The sequence below is a fragment of the Eubalaena glacialis genome, chromosome 2 (genome assembly GCF_028564815.1).
Source record: "Eubalaena glacialis isolate mEubGla1 chromosome 2, mEubGla1.1.hap2.+ XY, whole genome shotgun sequence".
Classification (NCBI taxonomy): Eukaryota; Metazoa; Chordata; class Mammalia; order Artiodactyla; family Balaenidae; genus Eubalaena; species Eubalaena glacialis.
In genome coordinates this window covers 60,589,969-60,609,757 of record NC_083717.1, presented here as the reverse complement: position 1 = coordinate 60,609,757, position 19,789 = coordinate 60,589,969, and the positions used below count along the sequence as shown (strand labels likewise).

Sequence of the window (19,789 nt, the reverse complement as noted above, 5' to 3'; positions counted from 1 at the left end):
AAGGATAGGCTGGGCTCTGCTGTAGTTTAAAAAACAAAAAACACACCAAAATCTTAGTAGCTTAACATAATAAAAGTCTATTTTTTGATCATGCAAAGTCCACTGACAGTCCAACTGACCTCCATGTGGTCACTCAGAAATCAAGACTACTTTGATCTTGTGGCTTCACCATTTCAAGCGAGGCATCCTCTACAACGCCATGGCAAAGGTTTGTCACTGGCCTGGTCTGGGAGTGACACATACTACTACTCACATTTAACTCGTCAGAACTAGCCCTTGCTCACCCACATGAGGGCTGGAAAGTGTAATTTTCTTTATGCCAGGAACTAAAGGAGTACAGATATTGGTGACCGCTAATAATGTCACCAAAATTCTTATATCTGCATGAAATCAAGACTGAATGTAGAATGCTAACTCTTAACTCATTAAGATTAAAAATGAAAGCCATATCCAATGATCTAACAATTCTGGTATAGATTTTGGAGAATCTAGAGAGAAAAACAAATGGTTAGCATGCTAATCAAACTGGTTATTCCAAATATCCCAACTTCAATAAGGCTGACAAGTGGCAGATGAGTGATAATAGTATATCTTTAATTCTTAAAAGGCCAGACAGGTATTGTGTAAGTTAAAATGAAAACCATGTACTTTAGATACCAGGGTAAGCAAGCTATCATTAAAGTGTGAGAGGTTACAATTTGCATTCGTGACTCACATCAGCAGAGGTGGGAGCAGTAGAGAGGTAAGCTGATGCAGTTAATTCTATTAGAAAAGGGCTTCAGATTTTCTCTAATAACTCATAAAGACTGGCTGAGCCCCCCAGTGCTGTGTGTGCTATAAAGGAGACAACTTTAGATTGGAAAAAGATTAATAGAATGCATAGCTGACCTCTTCACCCACAAATAAAAGTAATTTAAGAAAACAGAAAGAAAAACTATCTGTGAGTCAAAGCTATGAAAAAATGAATTTCTCACCTTCTCACTTTTCTTACTCCCCACAAAGGTAATAAGTTGACTTCCTGAATAAGGTTAAAACTGACCATTTAGGTGTGGACAAATGCTTATCAAGTATGATTTTAATTTCAGTATGACTGATCTTGAGCTCTACTGCTGATAACTAACCAGTTCTACTGGTGATTTCAACCTGTGTAGTTCTTATGATTATTTCTAGCCCCAAATAGCAAGACCACATTTGCCACAATAGCAAATGAAATGTGTCAGGTGCACATTCAATTATAATATGATTCTTTTATCTAGAAAAAAAAAAAAAAAGGCAAAATAAGAATATGCAGCAAGAATATAATTTAACAGAGTTTTGAGAACATTCACTCCCCAAATAAAATACAGGAATGGATGAGGTGAAGTAATGTATAATACAACAAAACTTTTGCTAAATTCAAGGTTGACCTGAAAGATTAAAGAAAAACAAACAAACATATAAAAAGATAGGACATTTCATTTTTAATCAGTCAATAAAAGAAAAGAGTTCTGGACAATGTCAAATTCCACACACCATAATGCTATAGTTACACATTAAATATAATTACTATCTATACATATGCAAAAATATAAAGTTCTATTTCATACAATAAAACCTTTTATAGAAACCATTTTAAAATTAAGCAGAACTTCTCAACATTAACATGTGAGGCATAAGTCTTTCTAAGGTTCCTTTAAAGGTTTTAAAGCAAAAATGCTAAAACTAAACACAATGTCCTTCTGTCAGTTCCCAAATTAAATCTACTTAAAACAAAAATTGATAGCTCAGTCATATACTACTTAAATAATATTGTTCAGCCAACTCTAGAATCCTCCATTTTTTCAAGTATGGAAACAGAACTCAAATATTCCATAATACAGTACTAAACAGATGGAATATTTAGGAAAGACTATGTTGTCATATGGCACAATATTGTTTCATTTCTTCAATACGTTTTGAAATAAATATCAGGTTTTTGTTTTACGTTTCTTCTAAAAGGCCAAAATTTTAATGTACATTAATCTTGACTGTAGTAAGACGTAAGAATGTAAAATATAACATCAACATTTTATCACAAAAGTAAAGCTGGTAACAAACTATAAAAGAAGCCAGTACTCTACTCAGATATACCCAGGGATTAAAGCTCATCGTGATAGAAATATTCATCATGAAGCTGTCTGCCATAATCTGTGGCTTCGCTGGTAAGAAACAAGTCCTGGTTCTCCAGAATCTCTGCTTCAGAGAGCTTTCTGTCACTATTCAAATCCATTTCCTCAATTAGATGAAGAGCCTTTAAAATAAAACAAAACAAAAAGGTGTCAAGTGTAATAAGCATTTTCAGCAAGATGTTCACATTTTAATGTGATTTGATTTGTCAAAACCATTCAGGTATGCCAAGTACTCATTATTGTCTAAGTATCTAAAAATATTAACCATTGTGACCAGGTCTGTCTACGGCGTCTCTCATTACCTCCTTCCTTAATTTCTGCTGGGTTCTGCCTCCTCCCAACTCAAATCCAATTCAGGATATCTCAAAGTAAAGCAAAATTAATATAACTCATTTTGAGCCCCTATAGGTAAATACAAATTTTTATTATTCTATTGTGCTATCAGATTAATACATGATACAATCTTAACTTCTTTGTCTCCTTGAAAATCTAAAACAATCTAAAACAGATCATAGATTTAAATCAAGAAATAGCAATGCATTATTCCTAAATAAATAACTCCACTACTTCTTTCTTTGGCTTAAGATTTTGAATTTCCTTTACTATCAGTAGCACCAATTTGGGGATGAGAGAGTAATTCTGTAACACTTACCTCTTCTTGTGCAATGCCCTGATTATTGGGTACTACCCAAGACAACAGCTCTTGGGGATCAAGCCTGCCGTCAGCATCTTTGTCATAATCATTCAGGAATCTATCTTTCTCAACGAGTATCCACTCTGGATCTTCCTTTGCTGCTTAATATAGAAAAAAAAAAAAAACCCAAGAACATAAACATGCATACGCAAGAATGTCACATGTATCCAATAAGAAGTTTGGTATACCCCTAGAATAAAGGAAATGAATTTAAAGCTTACCAAATAAAGGAGGCCCAAAGAAACAGAGGTACTTAACTGAAATGTCCTGAAATAAGTATCAACTCTATAGTAATTTTCAAAAGTGATACTCAGAGTTTAAAAATTGTTGCTTATTATCACAAACTAGTAATTTTTTTAACTGCTGCTACTTGTTCGGATACAGTTTTCCCAAGTTTGAGCTAGGTAATGTTTTTACGTACATCATGTGACTAAAGCTTCCTGTGTGCTCTTACAAAGCAATGCCATGTGTAATTTTAAAGTGACATTCACAATAAGTGATGCTTTTAAGCAACAATTCTGAAAAGACAGCTGCTTTCAGAAAAAGCTGCATTTAAAAACTCCTCAAATTTCAAACACTCAGTAAGCCACCTTCCAGTCTTACTCCAGTATTTATAGGATTCTATATTTTCTTCTCTTTCAAGATCTACATGCAAGGGTACAGAAGTCTGTTTAAAAATATCAACCTTTACTTCCTCACCCATTTGGATTGATGATTACATTTTATTTGTTTGAAAAGGAAGAAAAATGCTTGGATCTAGACGTGGAACTAAAAGTGAGTAAAAACAGCATTCTCAGATAAGCTTTAAGTCCCTTTGTTTCCCTTGTATTTTATTGAACTTGGCAGAACAAGGAGGAATCAGGCCCAGTTCTTCTTCCATTTTCCTCTGTCAAACAGAACTCTCAATGAGCAAGACTGTCTTTCAATTTCTTTCTTCTTTTCCCACCCCCGCTTCCACACATCCCCAAGCTACTTACTTGGGTCCCGCCTGTAGTCACCGAGAAATTCTTCCAAACTAACAAATCCATCACCATTTTTGTCATGTTCTTCTAAAGCCTCTTGAATGACAAATTCCTATTGCATGTCCGTTCACACACACACACACACACAAAAAAAAATTAGTCACAAAAGTTTCAATCCCACCACCATCTGAATCAATGCTACTACAGAACTTATTTAGGAATAATTATTTTGGTTGTCCATACTTGCAAGACAATCTTTCTAAACATTGGAATTTAGAAGCAGGAATAAAACCCCAAATATTAAGTAGCTTAAAATTCAACATCCTTAAGTTTCTATTATTGAGCACTCCACTTCACCCTCCTGAACAACCTCGGTACTAAACTCACACTCCTATTTTCTGCACATTACCCTCCTTCTGAAGAATGACATATCTTACTACCTTTGTGTTCTTTAATTCCACTTTCTCTCAAATCTATTAACAACCCCAAAAGAACCCCTGTCTTAGATGTCTTTGAATAGAGCTGCTGTTCTACCCCCAGACCTGAAATGGGGCAGTCCCCTATAAAACCTCAACCTCCCTGCTTCCTCTTCTACCAATCTACCCTATCCACACCAGACTGCCCCCAAATCTGTTCCTCACACTTACCAAGGCTTCTTACCAACCACTCCCCTCTGACCCAAAGATCACACCCTTTCTCGTTATACTTGACCCAAGATGACCTGTTTAATGGCCAGCTGCTTCAGTACTTCTCTTATTACATTCCTATATCCCCTTGTACCCTCTTCTTATTATGCCAATCCCTATCTAGTACATCAGACTCACTTCACTTTCTCCTTTATTCCAGAATCAGAGAAAGATACAAAAATAGAAACTAGTCCTTGTAAATTAATTTCTTGCCATTTTGGTAGGCTCTCACTGCAGCTTGGAAGTCTATCTCTGCCTCACTTTCCCTAACATACACTCTACAGCTGTTCTTTGAAACCTCCATTTTCCTTGGGCCTCACCCTAACTCTCTCCAATACACTCTTGACAAAGACCCTCCTGTTTTTCTAAACATGGTACAGTCTTCTGAAATGCTTCCTTGTTTCCCAGCATCGCATCCTCACCTTTAATTACCTCTATATATGCCTCTGATCTCAGCAGTTAAAGCTCTCTCCCCCTCTTCTCTAGGGTGAAGCCCTCAACTGTCTTCCTAGATCCCATACTACCCCATTTCCTGAGTGCTTTCTTTAACTCTTAACTCCAGCCTCTCCCAAGGCTCCAATCTCTTTTCCACCAGCTCCTTCTTCTATGCCTTTAAAAACATTCAAGTCCCCAATGACTTTGCTGCACTCTTTAGCCACCATCCTGGTTTTTCTTTTCCTCCAATAGGTTATACCTACTATTCTCATTTCCTCATTACCTGCTGCCACCCAAATACCTTTCAATCTGGATTCTAGCATCACAACTATAATGAAATATATTCTCAAAAGTCTACCATTCTAGTCAAACCCAGGTGCTTTATCTACATCTGTATGAAATAACACTTAAATACAAGTTGTTGGCGTTTTTTAAAATCAAATATTACAGATTTTATGTATAGAAACCAGGGGCTCTTAACCTGGATATCCAAAGATTGGTTTTAGAGAGAGGATCTGAGAATCTCTTGAAATTATAATCCAATACTTCACGCGTATGAGCATGGACATACATAGGATTTTTCTGGGACACAGTACATAGTTTGCATCATATTTTTTAAAGGAGTCTGTGACCCAGTAAAAGAAACACTGATCCAAATGATTATTCCTCCATTCAAGTAATCCTCTTGGGAAACAATAGATTTATTTCAATACTGTTGCCTTGGTTAAAATAATTTTTGGAACTACATGAATGAAAATATCTTTAAATTCCAAATTTTAATCCAAAGTAGAATCACTTAGTTGATCTTGTACTCGTGCCTTTTCCTATATCAAATATACCCTTAAAGGGAAAAAGGGATACACAAAAACAATTAAAATAAATAGGAATTAATGAAGCTGCTCTGAATGAGACACCAATTTATGGTCACACACCTTATATGCTGCCATCAAGGCCAACTCAGCACAAAGAACATACTTCCCCATACTGACACACCCCATTCTGCAATGGGCTTTCATTGTTAGGCAAGCCCCAAACCTCACAGTCATCTCTGACTCTTGCCCCCCTCCCTTCCCGTGTTTAGTCAGTCAACATTCCTGTCTATGCTTTCTTCAAAATGTCGGTCAAGTCTAATTCATTCCACTGCCACCTTGTATTCCAGGGCCATAACATATAATGCCTAAATTATTTCATTGCTTTCACTGGTCATTTCCCTCCTCAGTCTTCAACTGTTCCTTATTCCCCAGGTAATCAAGATCCAACATCCTCTGCCTACCATGCTAGGGCTCAATTTTTGGCCCTAATTGGCCCTAATTGGCCCTAATTAAACAAATTGTGCCAATGTTCTTAAACTAGGTCATGTATTTTGTGCCAAGTGAGAAATCAGATGCCTCACAGTGGCAAGAGAAGTGGTACTAATGGTGGTGTCTTGCCACTGAGCTATAGAGAAAAACGTATCTGCAGCCTTGCTATCAAGGTAGCAGCATCTGACCATGACCCATTAAACAAAAAGCTACATCTTCCCTCCCTGAAATGTCCAGGGAACTAAGCCACATGGCTGGAGGTTGATGCCAGGCAACAGACCTCAATATAAATGTTTGGCCTATTTTTTAAAAGCCATGTCTTATATTAATCTTTACCCTCCAAAACGATAGTTTCTGCTCTCAAGAAGCTCATCAAGTCATAGGAGGGACTTAATCAGTGTTAAATTAAACCTAGAGTCCAACAAAATTTTGAAGAGCTGGTACTTCTTTTAAGCACTAAAGGGATGAGAGGACTCATTATGCCTGAAGTTGCAAAAACATCATTAGTCATTAGCTGTACCCCCCACCCTACCCCCACACACCCTATGAAAAGGGATCCAAATGTGATACATTCTCCCAGACCAAAAGTTTTCACAAGTGATGCTGTAAACTAAACAGGAAGTTCTAGTGTTACTAATACTGAAAAACCAGAGGAAAGTCGGGAAACTACAAAAGGACAAGGAAGGCACTGAAGATAATGTGGTTATGAAACAGAAACTAGCCAGGGAAAGACTGATGCTCATATATGTTACAGAGATTAAAGAACACTCATTCCTTACCTTCTTCCTCCCAATAAGCACACCCCACCCCACCCCACCAGAAAACCTCCTTCTTCCCACTCCTTATCTTAAGCAGGGAAAACTTTAGATCTTCCTGTCTCCCAAAGTTCTGTTTGCCATACAATTCATTTTAATTACTTTGTAAAAGCAAGTTTTAAAGTTTTGGTCATTCAATAGTCATCTTGAAATGTTTCTTCCTTACCGCCATGTAGTCAACTTCTTCAGGATGCTCAAAAGCAATAAATTCTTCAAGATTCAAACCAGGACCTGAATCCTGGTTAGCTTTTTCAAATCGCTTCTTGTCCTTTAAATGAAGCTTTGAAAATTAAATATTGAACATGTTTAAAGGTCTCATCCATACCATAACATCATTAAAAATACTTTGAAAAATACAACTATGTGAAATCTAAAGTACATTTACACCCATTATCATATTTTATCTTCACATCATCCCTTTGAAGGTAAGTTGGGCAAATAACAAACATTTATTAGAAGCAGTACAGAGACACAGGCTCTAGAGTCAGAGAAACTCAGATCTGAATTCCAGCAATGCCACTCACTAGCTTATTACTTAGGGCAAATTGCTTAACCTCTCCAGTCTCCTCACCTATACAATTGGGATAATCTGACACCAAAAGCAACAAAGGCAAAAATAAACAAGTGGGACTACATCAAACTAAAAGGCTCTGCACAGCAAAAGAAACCATCAATAAAATGAAAGCTACTGAATGGGAGAAAATATTTGCAAATCATATATATGATAAGGGGCTAATATCCAAAATATATAAAGAACTTGTACAACTCAATAGAACAAAAACCAAACAGTCCAACTAAAAAAATGGGCAGATCTGAATAGACATTTTCCAAATACATACAGATGGCCAACAGGTAAATGAAAAGATGCTCAACATCATAAATCATCAGGGAAATGCAAATCAAAACCACAATGAGATATCACCTGACACCTGGCTGTTACAAAAAAGACAAGAAATAACAGGTGTTGGTAAGGATATGGAGAAAAGAGAACTCTTGTGCACTGTTGGTGGGAATGTAAATTGATGCAGCTACTACGGAAAACAGTATGGAGATTCCTCAAAAAATTAAAAATAGAACTACCATCTGATCCAGGAATTCCACTTCTGGGTATTTATCCAAAGAAAATAAAAACACTAACTCAAAAAGATATACGAGCCTCTATGTTCACTGCAGCATTATTTACAATAGCCAACATATAGAAACAACCTATATCCACTGATGGATAAATGGATAAAGAAATTATATACAGTAAGTCCCCCATATACGAACCTTCAAGCTGTGAATTTTCAAAGATGCAAACGTGCATTCATATGTCCAATCACGTAAGTTAGTTTACGTGACGGGCATACATTGTCACGTGCGTGCATTCTCTACAAGTGGTTGTGCTTTTGTGTACTTTACTGTATAGTACTGTATAGAGTACAGTGGTACAGTATCTTTATTTCAAGCCCAGGATGTCCGGAAGCAAGCATAAAAGCAGTGGTAATGTAGCTGGTACTGCTAAGAAGCACCAAGCGATAACAACAGAAACAAAAGTGAAAATAATTGAGAGTGGAACAAGGTGAAAAGATGGAATTGGAGGCCCAGAGAAAGGATGAAAAGAGACAAAAGGAAGAAGAAGTAACTAAAGAACTGAAGAGATTCACGACACAGGAAATGGCAAGGGGATTTTCTTTACTTGAGGAGGCACTGTTACTTTTCGAGGCACAGGACCCAAACGTAGAATGGTACACGAAGGTTGCAGTAGCCATTCAGAATGCAGTCCAGTGCTACCGTGTCATCTATGACAAGAAAGAAAGAGCTACTACCCAGATATTACTGGATCGTTTTTTCAAGACGGTAGATAGAATTGAATCCAGCAAGGAACCAGAACCTGTGCAATCAGCGTCAGGCGTGAGTGACATTGCAGCTCGCCCTCCGTCTCCTATTGCTGACGATCCTTCAGCTCTACCATCTCCCACCTCCTCTCCCTCCTCCAGTAAGTAACACTTCTTGCCTGTTCACTCGATGCCAGCCCCTGTATGCCAGCTGTTGTACTGTACTACTGTACTTCTCAAGGCACTGTACTATAAGATTAAAAATGTTCTCTTTATTGTTTGTGTTTATGTATTATTTGTGTGAAAAGTATTATAAACCTATTACAGTACAGTACTATATAGCCAATTGTGTTAGGTGGGTACCCAGGCTAACTTTGTTGGACTTAATGAACAAATCGGACTTAACGAACGTGCTCTCTGAACGGAACTCATTCGAATGTAGGGGACTTATTATTCAGCCATAAAAAAGAATAAAATCTTGCCATTTGAGACAATATGGATGTACCTTGAGGGCATTATGCTAAGTGAAATAAGTCAGAGAAAGACAAATACTGTATGATCTATGTGGAATCTAAAAACAAACAAACAAAAAATTCCCCCAAAACCAAGCTCAAGATACAGAGAACAGACTGGTGGTTGCCAGAGGTGGGGAGGTGGGGAGGTGACAGAAATGGATGAACTGTTTTGTTTTTTTTTAGTTTAAATAAATTGAACAATTTATAATAAATAAGAAAAAAATCTCTGTTAAGCAATTGGGATGAGAATTCCTATCAAGCAATTAGAAACCTTAAGTATTAGGTATTAAATAAATGTTACATATTACTATTATTGATAGAAAAACTGAGATTAAAATGATTTATTGAAAGGGATGTCAGAAAAACAGCTAAAATATGTTGAACTTGGATCCTCCCTGCTCTTTCTACAGTACTACACACTATCTTCTTTAACAATCTCAATAATTTTTTTAATGTCCCCAAAGCAATAAATTTAGACTATGTATTAATTCTTGGTATGTCTATTTCTGTTTCTGGTCTTCAAAATGACTTTTCAAAAACACGTTAACAGGTTTCAAAAAATAGTCCTTTTATGAGAATATTTTTGATAAATGTACATAATATTTGGAAGTCTACTCTTTGTAGGTTCTTTACAGTGCTAATTCTGTATGTCCAGATAAAACACATCAAAAGCTGAAAAGGGCCTATCTTGAGGTCGAGGTTAAATAATCATACCCTTTTCTACTTTCTCACACCCATCTTCCTTTTTTTCCCCCAAGTACACTCTGATAGGAAATCAAGAAGTAGCAGCTATTAGGGACAAGGCTGCTTTTAATGAATTTCTCAAAGGTAATTCTGTGATTAAGAGCCTTGGAAGCCAATAGTGGCATATTGCTAATCCTGCATAAATTCTATTTTGAGAATTTCTGGGAATAACTTTCTATAAACTTATGTGTATTAAACTGCACATTTTTGAAAAAGTACAATTTCAAATATTTTAGAAGCTTTCAATTTATGTGATTCACTGTTGAAAAGAAATACTCTTTTCGGTTTTTTGGAATACTAGAGGTTAGGTAGCAGTCATTTACTGAAACACTAGTTCTTTTACGTTGATTGATTTACAGTGGAGAGGCTCATTTCTTTCCCCAAAGAATTTGTCTTTTAAACATCCAGATTCCACTAGCCAGTTATATCCACCCAATCATGACAGGGGGAAAAAACTGTTTCCAAATAGCTGTTTTAACTTAATGTTTCATAATTTTAAATAATTAGACCAAATAATTTACATGTTATGTTCAGGTTTAACATGGGGAAAAGTAGAAAAATAAGAACTTGAGGTACTTTGTTGAGTCAATCAAGTTCTTTTTGAATAAATCACTATTCAAAATACTAAGTGCTTAGATTTCCTTATGAAAGAACCCTTCAATTCAGAGCAAAAAGGTCCATGTTTCAGCAGAGGGAGTGGAATTTGGCCAAATTTGCCTATGGAAAGAAAGGATCTCTTTCAACAGCTAAGATTTCTTTAAAAAAAAAAAAAAAAAAGGTAGTTTTCTGGTTTACATTTCTCAGTTTTAAAAATAAAATGAAATGTGATTTTTTAAAGTTTTAGTCATTTGAGGAACACAATTTAAGAGAGACTCATATTAAAGAAGCCAATACATTGCAAGACTTTTTTCAAAGTGGCAAATTTCTAAAAGAGAACAAAAGACTATCAGTTTCATAAAACCTCAACACTTTTTTCTTCTGTATAAAAACCTTGTGTTCTAGTGGAGAGTAGGAAGTACTATACACAGTAGTAAAAAGATAGAAACTACCATACTCGTTTATTTTATATTGTAACAGAAACTTGTGAAGAACAAAACTGCCATCTTTTGGTAGACTAAAAATTTTACATGAGGAAATATATAACTTGTGATACCAGAAAAAAAGTCTAGGTCTTATTCTGATTAGCCACATGCAAGATAATATCTTACATAAATAAATATTGCTTATACATGCACATTCAGCGGCTGGCTTTAGAAGTTAGAGCAATTGAGCTTCTGCCAGGTTGGTCCTCAAACTTTAATTATCCTGCTTAAAAGTGCTGACTATACTTGTTCATCAGATCATAAAGAAATGCTTTTTCAGACATTTCACAGCCTGAGAGGGTCATTATTCCAGGCTATCTCTATTCTCTATATGAAAACATCAAAAATAAGATAAAATTCAGGTATCAAATTGATTTTTGTTTTTTATTAGGCTTCCATATAGAAACATTTTATTTTATTTAGATATCCAATTACTTTTTATGATTATTTTATGGTATAATGTTTAGTCTGTTACTTCGATTAAGACCGATTCATTCTTCATCCTTGATTTTTTATTTTGAATAATAATGCAGCTGTGTCTGGGTTCATCTTTACACCCCACATCCACTTTTAGTGGGTTATATCTATATATATCAAATTCTAATAAAGTATTATAAATAGAACTTCATGTAGAGACATATTCCTGTGTTGTCAAAGAATAACCATTAGGACTCCCATTGAGAAGTGTTCATTTTAGGGATCCATAAATTCCTTTAGGCTATTAAGGTCCATCTAATTCATTCTTTAAAAGTAGAGTCTTATAATCAACATGTACTGAGTACCTGGGTGGGGAACATAGCATTAGAACCAGACATCTTTTAAAAGAAAAGCTGTTCATAAATACTTTATATTAACAAGTCATGTACCTTTTCAAAGTGAAGATTTTCTTCTCAACATCATCATGTATTATTTCATCCCACACCCCCAACCCACAAAAGAATACAGATTTAAAAAACCACACACGTTTCTTATTTTTGATGGGATGCTAATTGAATCTTTTGAGTGAAAAAAAAAAAAGGACAGAATCTAATTCTAGTAAGATTTTAAAATACTGTATTTAACTTCTGTATTATTCTCTGGCAGGGAAGTCATAATATCATACCATGGTTTGGTTTTAGAAAAGTCTTGGAATGCAAATGATGCTTTTAAGATGAGTTAATTCCTATAGTAAAGGAGAATAACTAGTAGACAAATCCCAGACTCATTATTATCATTTGTTTTCTTTTTAGCACTAAGTAGTGAAAAGACTGATTTACACTCTTTTCAGTCTGCTGTAAGATGAAGACCCAAATAAGGAGAAAAAAAGGAGCAAAAACATTTTTCCCCTATATATTAAATCCTAACTAATCTAAAGCTGATATAGTTAACAAATGCTTAAACAACTTTCAAAAGCTGATTGTATATAAATATTAAAGATAAACATGTGAATCACACATGCTTTCTTCAACAGTATTCTTTCAAATCAACATAGAAGAGTTTACCAGTCCAACTGCTACTATCAATATTTATTACTGTTTCTCCATACTATTATCATTCCCATTTTTAGATATGAGGAAACTGAGGCATAAGGAGGTCTGACTTAACCTAAAGCTGCACCACTGTTAAGTGGTATGCCTGAATGTGAAGCCAAGCAGACTGGCTCCAAAGCTGGAGCTCTTAACCTCCACACCAGTGGTATATGCATAGCATATGCATAATCATTAGCAGAGAAACAACCAATTTTGAGTTAGTGATGGCCTACAGAGTTCAAGTGGCCAATATGATTCTAAAATAAATAGCATATACACTGATAAAATATGGCCATGGTAAAAACTAAAAGGTAGATACTAATAATGGGATAGGTAAGTTAAGGAATAGAGGAGCCTCAAATGTTTTCCAAGCACCCTTGATTAATATTTTGGGACACAACGCTTGCAACAAGGTGTTTGGTTTTATTTTTTCCACGTACAAAAAACTCTTTTAAAAAAAGTCTTGGGGCTTCCCTGGTGGCGCAGTGGTTGGGAGTCCGCCTGCCGATGCGAGGGACGCGGGTTCGAGCTCCGGTCTGGGAGGATCCCACATGCCGCGGAGCGACTGGGCCCGTGCGTCACAACTACTGAACCTGCACTGTAGAGCCCGCGAGCCACAACTACTGAGCCCGCATGCTACAGCTACTAAAGCCTGCGTGTCTGGACCCCGTGCTCCACAACAAGAGAAGCCACCCTAGTGAGAGGCCCGCGCACCGCAACAAAGGGTGGCCCCTGCTAGCCGCAACTAGAGAAAGCCCGTGTGCAGCGACAAAAGACCCAATGCAGCCAAAAATAAGTAAATTAAATTAAAAAAAAAGTCTTTAAAATTACCTCTGAAATATAAAAGTATTTGAAATAGTAATTTCTCAAGCTTATAGTAATTTGTCTTAAAAAGTTCCTACTAATTACTAAGTAAAAAGTCTTTAAAAGTTCCTACTGATGCCTAAATATTGCCTTCCTCAACTCTGCTTAAGAAATGTATTTCAACAAATTAAACCATGAGACACAACAGAACTCATAGTGATACTGAATCTTCAAAAATAAGTTATTTTAAATGGTGCAGCCACTATAGAAGACAGTATTGCAGTTCCTCAGAAAATTAAAAATAGAATTACCATATGATCTAGCAATTCCACTTTTGGATATATACCCAAAAGAATTAAAGGCAGGGTCACGAAGACATATTTGTACACCCACGTTCATAGCAACATTACTCACAATAGCCAAAAAGCTGAAGCAACTCAACTGTCCATTGATTGATGAATGGATAAACAAAATGTGATATATACATATAATGGAATATTATTGTCTTTAAAAGGAAATTCCGACACGTACTACAACATGGACGAACCTTGAGAACGTTAAGTTAAATAAGCTAGTCACACACACAAAAAAATGTTAGGATTCCACTTATACGAGGTACCCTGAATAGTTGAATTCAGAGACAGAAAGTCGAGTGGTGGTTGCCAGGGGGCTGGGGCAAGTGGAAACGAGGAGTTGTTTAATGGGTTTAGGGCTGCAGTTCTGCAAGATGACAAGAATTCTGCAGATTGGTTGCCTAACAATGTGAATGTACTACACAATATTGAACTGCACACTTAAAAATAGTTAAAATGTAAATTTTATGTTATATGTACCTTACCACAATTTTAAAACATTTTAGAGTTATTTTATATAAAACTATGTGCTTAAAAATGGGAATAGGCCTCTATAGTCTTCTTAATAAATATGATAATAAAACCAATTGTTCAATAACAAAAAAAATAAAATATTGAGATACATATTCAAAATACACTAAAAAAGCAACCCTGGAAATGAGGACAAATGATGCAGCTGAGAAATACAGATGCAAGGATAACTGAAGTAGTCCAGAATAAGAGTCCTAAATCTGGCTAGAAAGGAAACCATCAAAATGACCACTGAAATGAAACAGGTGATAGAGAACAAGGCAATCAATCTATGACCTCAGGCCTCTTGTGCTCACTCATGCAGGAAGGTAAAGTGAACTGATATGATCAAAAGCTTGTGCACACGTACTCACCAGCCTAAAAGACTCCTCTTCTGCATCATCCAGAGCAGTGTTCTCATCAAAGTCGATTACGCGATCATACATCTGAATATTGTATTCATCCCACGACACACTAGCATCACTGTTTTTATCATATTCAACAAACTGTTGTTTCGCTTCTTGCATAGCATAATGTTTAAAAGACATTTGAATCCATGAACTGAGTTCACCTATGAGAATTTCGCAGAACACAATGAATGTGATAGTAATTCTGATACTTAAAAGGAGTGAGGATTTCTAAACATTCTTTAAAAGCAGAAAGAAAACTTTAGTGTATATAAATAGTGAGTGAGAACTGGCCTAGTTGTATTCATAGAAATAGGAGTAGGAGGCAGGGAGAGCTGTTTGGAGTTTTAAGAATGTTATAATATGTGATCTACACAGAATGTAAGCTCTTTGAGTACAGAGAGTTTTGGTACGTTTTGTTCATTGAGGTACTCCAAATGCCTAGAAAGCACCTGGCTCAACAAGTATTTATTAAATAAACTACCAATTGGCCAAAATAGCACTTGACTTTTAAAACATATTATGCAAAAAATTGCAGATAACTTTTGCTAATTATCACAGATCTCTCAGGAAGCACAAATATTTGAATAACTACCCATTTATTTTAATATGTATTGGAAAAAACAGTGTTCTTCATTTATGAAAGTAATATAAAGTTTTCCTTTAAAATACATTCTACATTGAGTTGAATCAAGACTATGTTAAGGGAATAATAGATAAGTAAATAGGGCCTAAATTGTGAAAAATGTACTCAAGTGACTGAAGTTTGAGAAATACTGTTACAGTACATTCCCTTTAACTATGTCATAAAGCATCTGGCGGAAATTTTAACAAAGTTATGGGTAGCAATTATGATTTATGCCCTTCTTGTAATAGCTATCTGTCTTAACTGGGTACCTGAAGACATAGGGGAAAAGTTTCTAAATCGCAAATGTCCACTTTCAGATAAACTTTTAAAAATCTATCAGAGATATTTACTATACTGCATTATAGAAAAAAGGGGGTGGGGGAAGAAAAACATGAATATTTGCAAGGAAGCAAGAGTACCCATTTGGTTTAAAGATAATACACCACTTGGTTTAAAGAGTGGTACTCCTCTATTGGTTTGGGGGGAGGTCAGGTGAATAGAAAAGTAAAGACACTTTGTCTCTCCTGAAACTCTAAATCAGGGCAGAATAATTATGGCAACCATGTATTGAACAATTATTATATATCAGGTCCTCTATATACTTTGTCTCTAATCTTCAAAACAAGGCAATTATAATAATTGTTTTACAGTTCAGGAAATTGAGGTTAGGAATTGAGGACTCACAGCTAATGAGTAGCAGAGTCTAGGTTCAAACCCATGTTTGGCTTCAAAGTCCAAACTGAACTTAGCTGTCTCTCAAGAACCTGAGTCCAGTCCTGGCGCTTAAAGTGCAAATAAGCAAAATTCCCTGAAGAGTCCTCAAGTAGAATGATCATCATGGCTTAACAGAATACAGAATGAAACAGATGTCAGAAACAGGGGTTCATACATCAGCTCTGCCATAAGGAATAAGTTTACCCTCTCTAGGTTTTGTTTTCTCATCTATAAAATGAAGATTTGGACTAAGTTCCTTTTAATTTTAACTTTTTAAAAAGCTTACTATTAAATATTTGAACACATGTAGGCCCTTACAGATAAATAGCACCAAGTCTTCCAAATCAACTTGTTTTATATGCTCTCTAGTGTAACCAAAGATGTACCTATTCTTATTGGATAATTAGTCTAAAGGTTCTGTTGTTTGTTTTAAGTACAAGGAACAAAACCTTAATATTCCTGAGGGCACCAACGTGAATACTTCATTGACAACACATCTTGAATTTACCAATCAGCTTATAATTCTCTCTCCAGCAACTTCATTCTTCAGATGCTGAGCAGCATTTAAATAAGAGTTATAAGCAAACAGCTCCTGAATTTTTGTTGAGGATCAACTTGGAAAGTTGATCGGGTGCATCACATGAATTAAGCAATGAGTTGAGGCAGATGCACAGCAATTTATTTGGAATATGCTTTTAAGAATCTGTGCATTTCATTTCTGGCTCTAGAATCTACCTAAGAGCACTCACTTTGTTTTTTTGTTTGTTTTTTAAGTGAAGGATATTAAAGACTGAATTAAGCGCAGGAGATACGGGTTCTAATCCTGGCTTTGCCACTCATTGGAGCAAGGCACTTACGCCTCTGGGCTTCAATTTCTTCATCCTTACAAAAAGAGGTGGACATAATGATTCTAAGGCCTCTACCAGTTATAATAATTTGTGATAAACATAATTCACATGCAACAGGTCCTTTTCTACTTGCTTATAAACAGAAGCAAGTTGTTAAGATTCTAATGAAGCATATATCAAAAGAGCAATAAACCACTTAATGCCTTAAGAAGGTTTTTAGCATGTTTCTCTAAAGTGAATCATGTTGATATTGATAAAAAGTCATGTGAGGAGCAGGGCGTTTGCTCTAGGTATGACTTGCACATACCATGTAGGGTCAGTGATGTTTATATATTACTGGAGAAAGAACTGAGTGTTAGTTGGTATCCTATGTCTAAAGATTTCCAGGTATAAAACCTACTCACCATGTCCTTTTTTCCCCTCTCACACAGTACCTGTAATTGGTTGGAACACTAGCAATCTACACTCAACAGACACCCTGCTTAAATGTTTGTATTTCTGTCTCCTACAAAGGGATGTCTCCATTGTTAGTTGTGTAGGACGTCCTTACTTTCGGTGAGAAAGCCATCTGAGTCCAAGTCAATTTTCTCTATGATTGACTTCAGTCTTTTGTGTTGCTCTTCGGGGGTGAGTTTAACATATTCATCGACTTCTTCCTTTGGGGGGTAAGCGACATACGGGGGGGGGGGTCAAGCATTACTATCAGGAGGGCAAAATGGTGGAGAAAAATAGAGCTACTCTTGCCGAGGGCTTCTGGGGTGACCCACACCTGCTCTCCAAGGCCCCTGCCCCCTACACACCCTCAGTGATCCTGCCCCTTGTAGGGAGGGTAGAAGGGATCCGGCTCCTGGGCCGCGCTATTTTCTCAGGCTTACAGCCCCCGGGGTCCACGGGAGAGTGAGCTGCACCCCGCCCGGCCCCCATTGTCAGGCTGCCCCGGCCAGGCCTCGCCCGGCCGCCCCCTTTGTCCCGGGACAAAGCCCGCGGCAGCGGCGCTGCGAGGCCCGGCCCTCCCAGCCCCCGGTCTGGCCGCCTCACCTGGCCGCCCAGTAGCGCCTCGCGGTCGTAGTCGGCGCGGTGCTCGCCCTGTGGGTAGTGCAACTCCTCGGCCTCCCCGGCGCCGGCTGCCGCGGCGCACAGCAGGAGCAGCCCCAGCGTGGCGGGCCTCGAGCCCAGCCGCATCGCGCCGGCCAGCCGCGGACACACAGAGAGGTGAGGAGGGAGGTGGGAGGGGGCCCAGGCCGGCGGCGGCGCTCAGCGGGCGGCGCGGCTTACGTGGGGAGGGTGGAACGGAACGCGGACAGGGCCGTGGCCTCCGTTCCTCAGGTGATCACTGGCTGAAGCCCGAGCGACAATTGCCGTGATGCAGCAGGCCAGGCCGAGGCCTATATAGCCCCGGCGGAGGGGCGGGGCGCCAGGCCGCGCCGATGATTGGACCGCAGGGCTGGGGCCGGGCCGCGAGGATGTGGCGGTCTGCTGCGGGCACAGAGGCTACAGGAGGCTGGCGGTCGGGGCCGGGAGGGGAGACCCCCGGGGGAACCTTTCCTTGCGCCACGACGCCCTCCAAAAGACACGCCCCCACCCCACCCCCGCCCTGTCTCTTTCCGTCAGCCTCGTTCCTACCAGAAGCCGCCTGTCCACTCCGTGTGTCCGACCCGGTTTCCATCAATAAGAAAGGCTGGAGATTTGGGTGACAATAATACAGTACCTAGGAAAATCTTTGGTTTTCCCAGTCTTTAATGTATCACTACTTATTTATTTGACCAGAGAAGGACGAACGAACCTAAGTACTTAAGCCAGATGTTTGTATGTGATGCTCAATTTCTCGACTTACAAGTTCTGTGACCTTCGCCAAGTTACTTGGCCTTTGAAAACCTGTTTGCTCATTTATAAAATGAGCATAGTAATAAGACTAGCTTAAAGGGTTATTATGAAGATTAAATTAAAATAATATGCGTTTAGAACAGTACCTGGCACATATGGTAAAGTGTTCAAGAAATGTAAGCTTACATCATGCTGCTAGAAAAGCAAAAGATGGTTGTGCAGAAGGAATAGTTTAGTAAGTACCTAGGAAATCCTTTGCAGATAGAATGCATGTGCACATAGTTTTTATTCCATGTCTACCTACAGTTCTATGTGATTTCTGCACCTCATTCCAAGCACACTAAACTCAAAGTAATTTGTAGGCTGCAGCTTGAGCCCTTTTCTTTCATTGATTTGTCCACTTAAGATCAGGCCTTTTCACACAGAAGAAAAGGCTTTCTGGGTCCTCTCACTTCTCACAGTCTCTATTTGGATTGGGTGCAAGAATTCTGCTCCAAACTGAAAAACTGAATGGGCACAGATTGGACAAATTTCCTGGGTCAGGCTGGAATTTTATTTTTTTAATCAGAGACCATTGAAAAGTTTAGAGAACAAAGAGTAAGTTCAGTGGGATCTTTCCAGTGTTACAAAGATCAGCACAGGATAAAGTTTTAAGTTTCAGAGTGTAAATATAGGCAACACTTCAGGGTTGATTTCTCTAAAACAAACAATTAAAAAACAAAAAAGAAAAGAAAAACTTTTATCACTTTTATCACATTTTAATTTTAACTTTAGTTCTGGGCTTTGAGGCAGTCTGTGAAAAAAGAAGGACTAATGTCACCAACTCAGCTTTGCACGTATTGTTCTCCAATAAGCACAAGGTAAAATTTGACCAGCTCCTGATGTGATTCCAATTACAAAGGGTAGGATACAAGATATTATGGAAGTTCTTCTGAACTCAAGGTCTCCCCAGATGGAGGCTTTGGGGCAAAGGAAATATAATGATATCTAAAGAG

At 37.7% G+C, this 19,789-nt stretch overlaps 1 protein-coding gene across 3 annotated transcripts; it reads right to left on the bottom strand.

Moving 5' to 3' along the window:
• Positions 1 to 1,452: 1,452 nt before the first annotated feature.
• RCN2 (reticulocalbin 2) lies at positions 1,453 to 18,398 on the bottom strand. 3 transcript variants are annotated; one of them, XM_061181882.1, is made up of 7 exons: positions 18,009 to 18,398; positions 17,521 to 17,626; positions 14,748 to 14,944; positions 7,207 to 7,308; positions 3,819 to 3,915; positions 2,800 to 2,942; positions 1,453 to 2,269 (listed from the first exon to the last, which is right to left on the bottom strand). In XM_061181882.1, the coding sequence occupies exons 1-7, from the start codon at positions 18,150 to 18,152 to the stop codon at positions 2,117 to 2,119; spliced, it is 942 nt and encodes a 313-aa protein (XP_061037865.1). In that variant the 5' UTR covers positions 18,153 to 18,398; the 3' UTR covers positions 1,453 to 2,116. The 3 variants fall into 3 exon arrangements, with proteins under 3 accessions (XP_061037865.1, XP_061037864.1, XP_061037863.1); XM_061181881.1 differs by having other exon boundaries at positions 1,454 to 2,269; positions 2,800 to 2,939; positions 7,207 to 7,320; positions 18,009 to 18,395; XM_061181880.1 differs by having other exon boundaries at positions 1,454 to 2,269; positions 7,207 to 7,320; positions 18,009 to 18,394.
• Between the last annotated feature and the right edge of the window lie 1,391 nt (positions 18,399 to 19,789).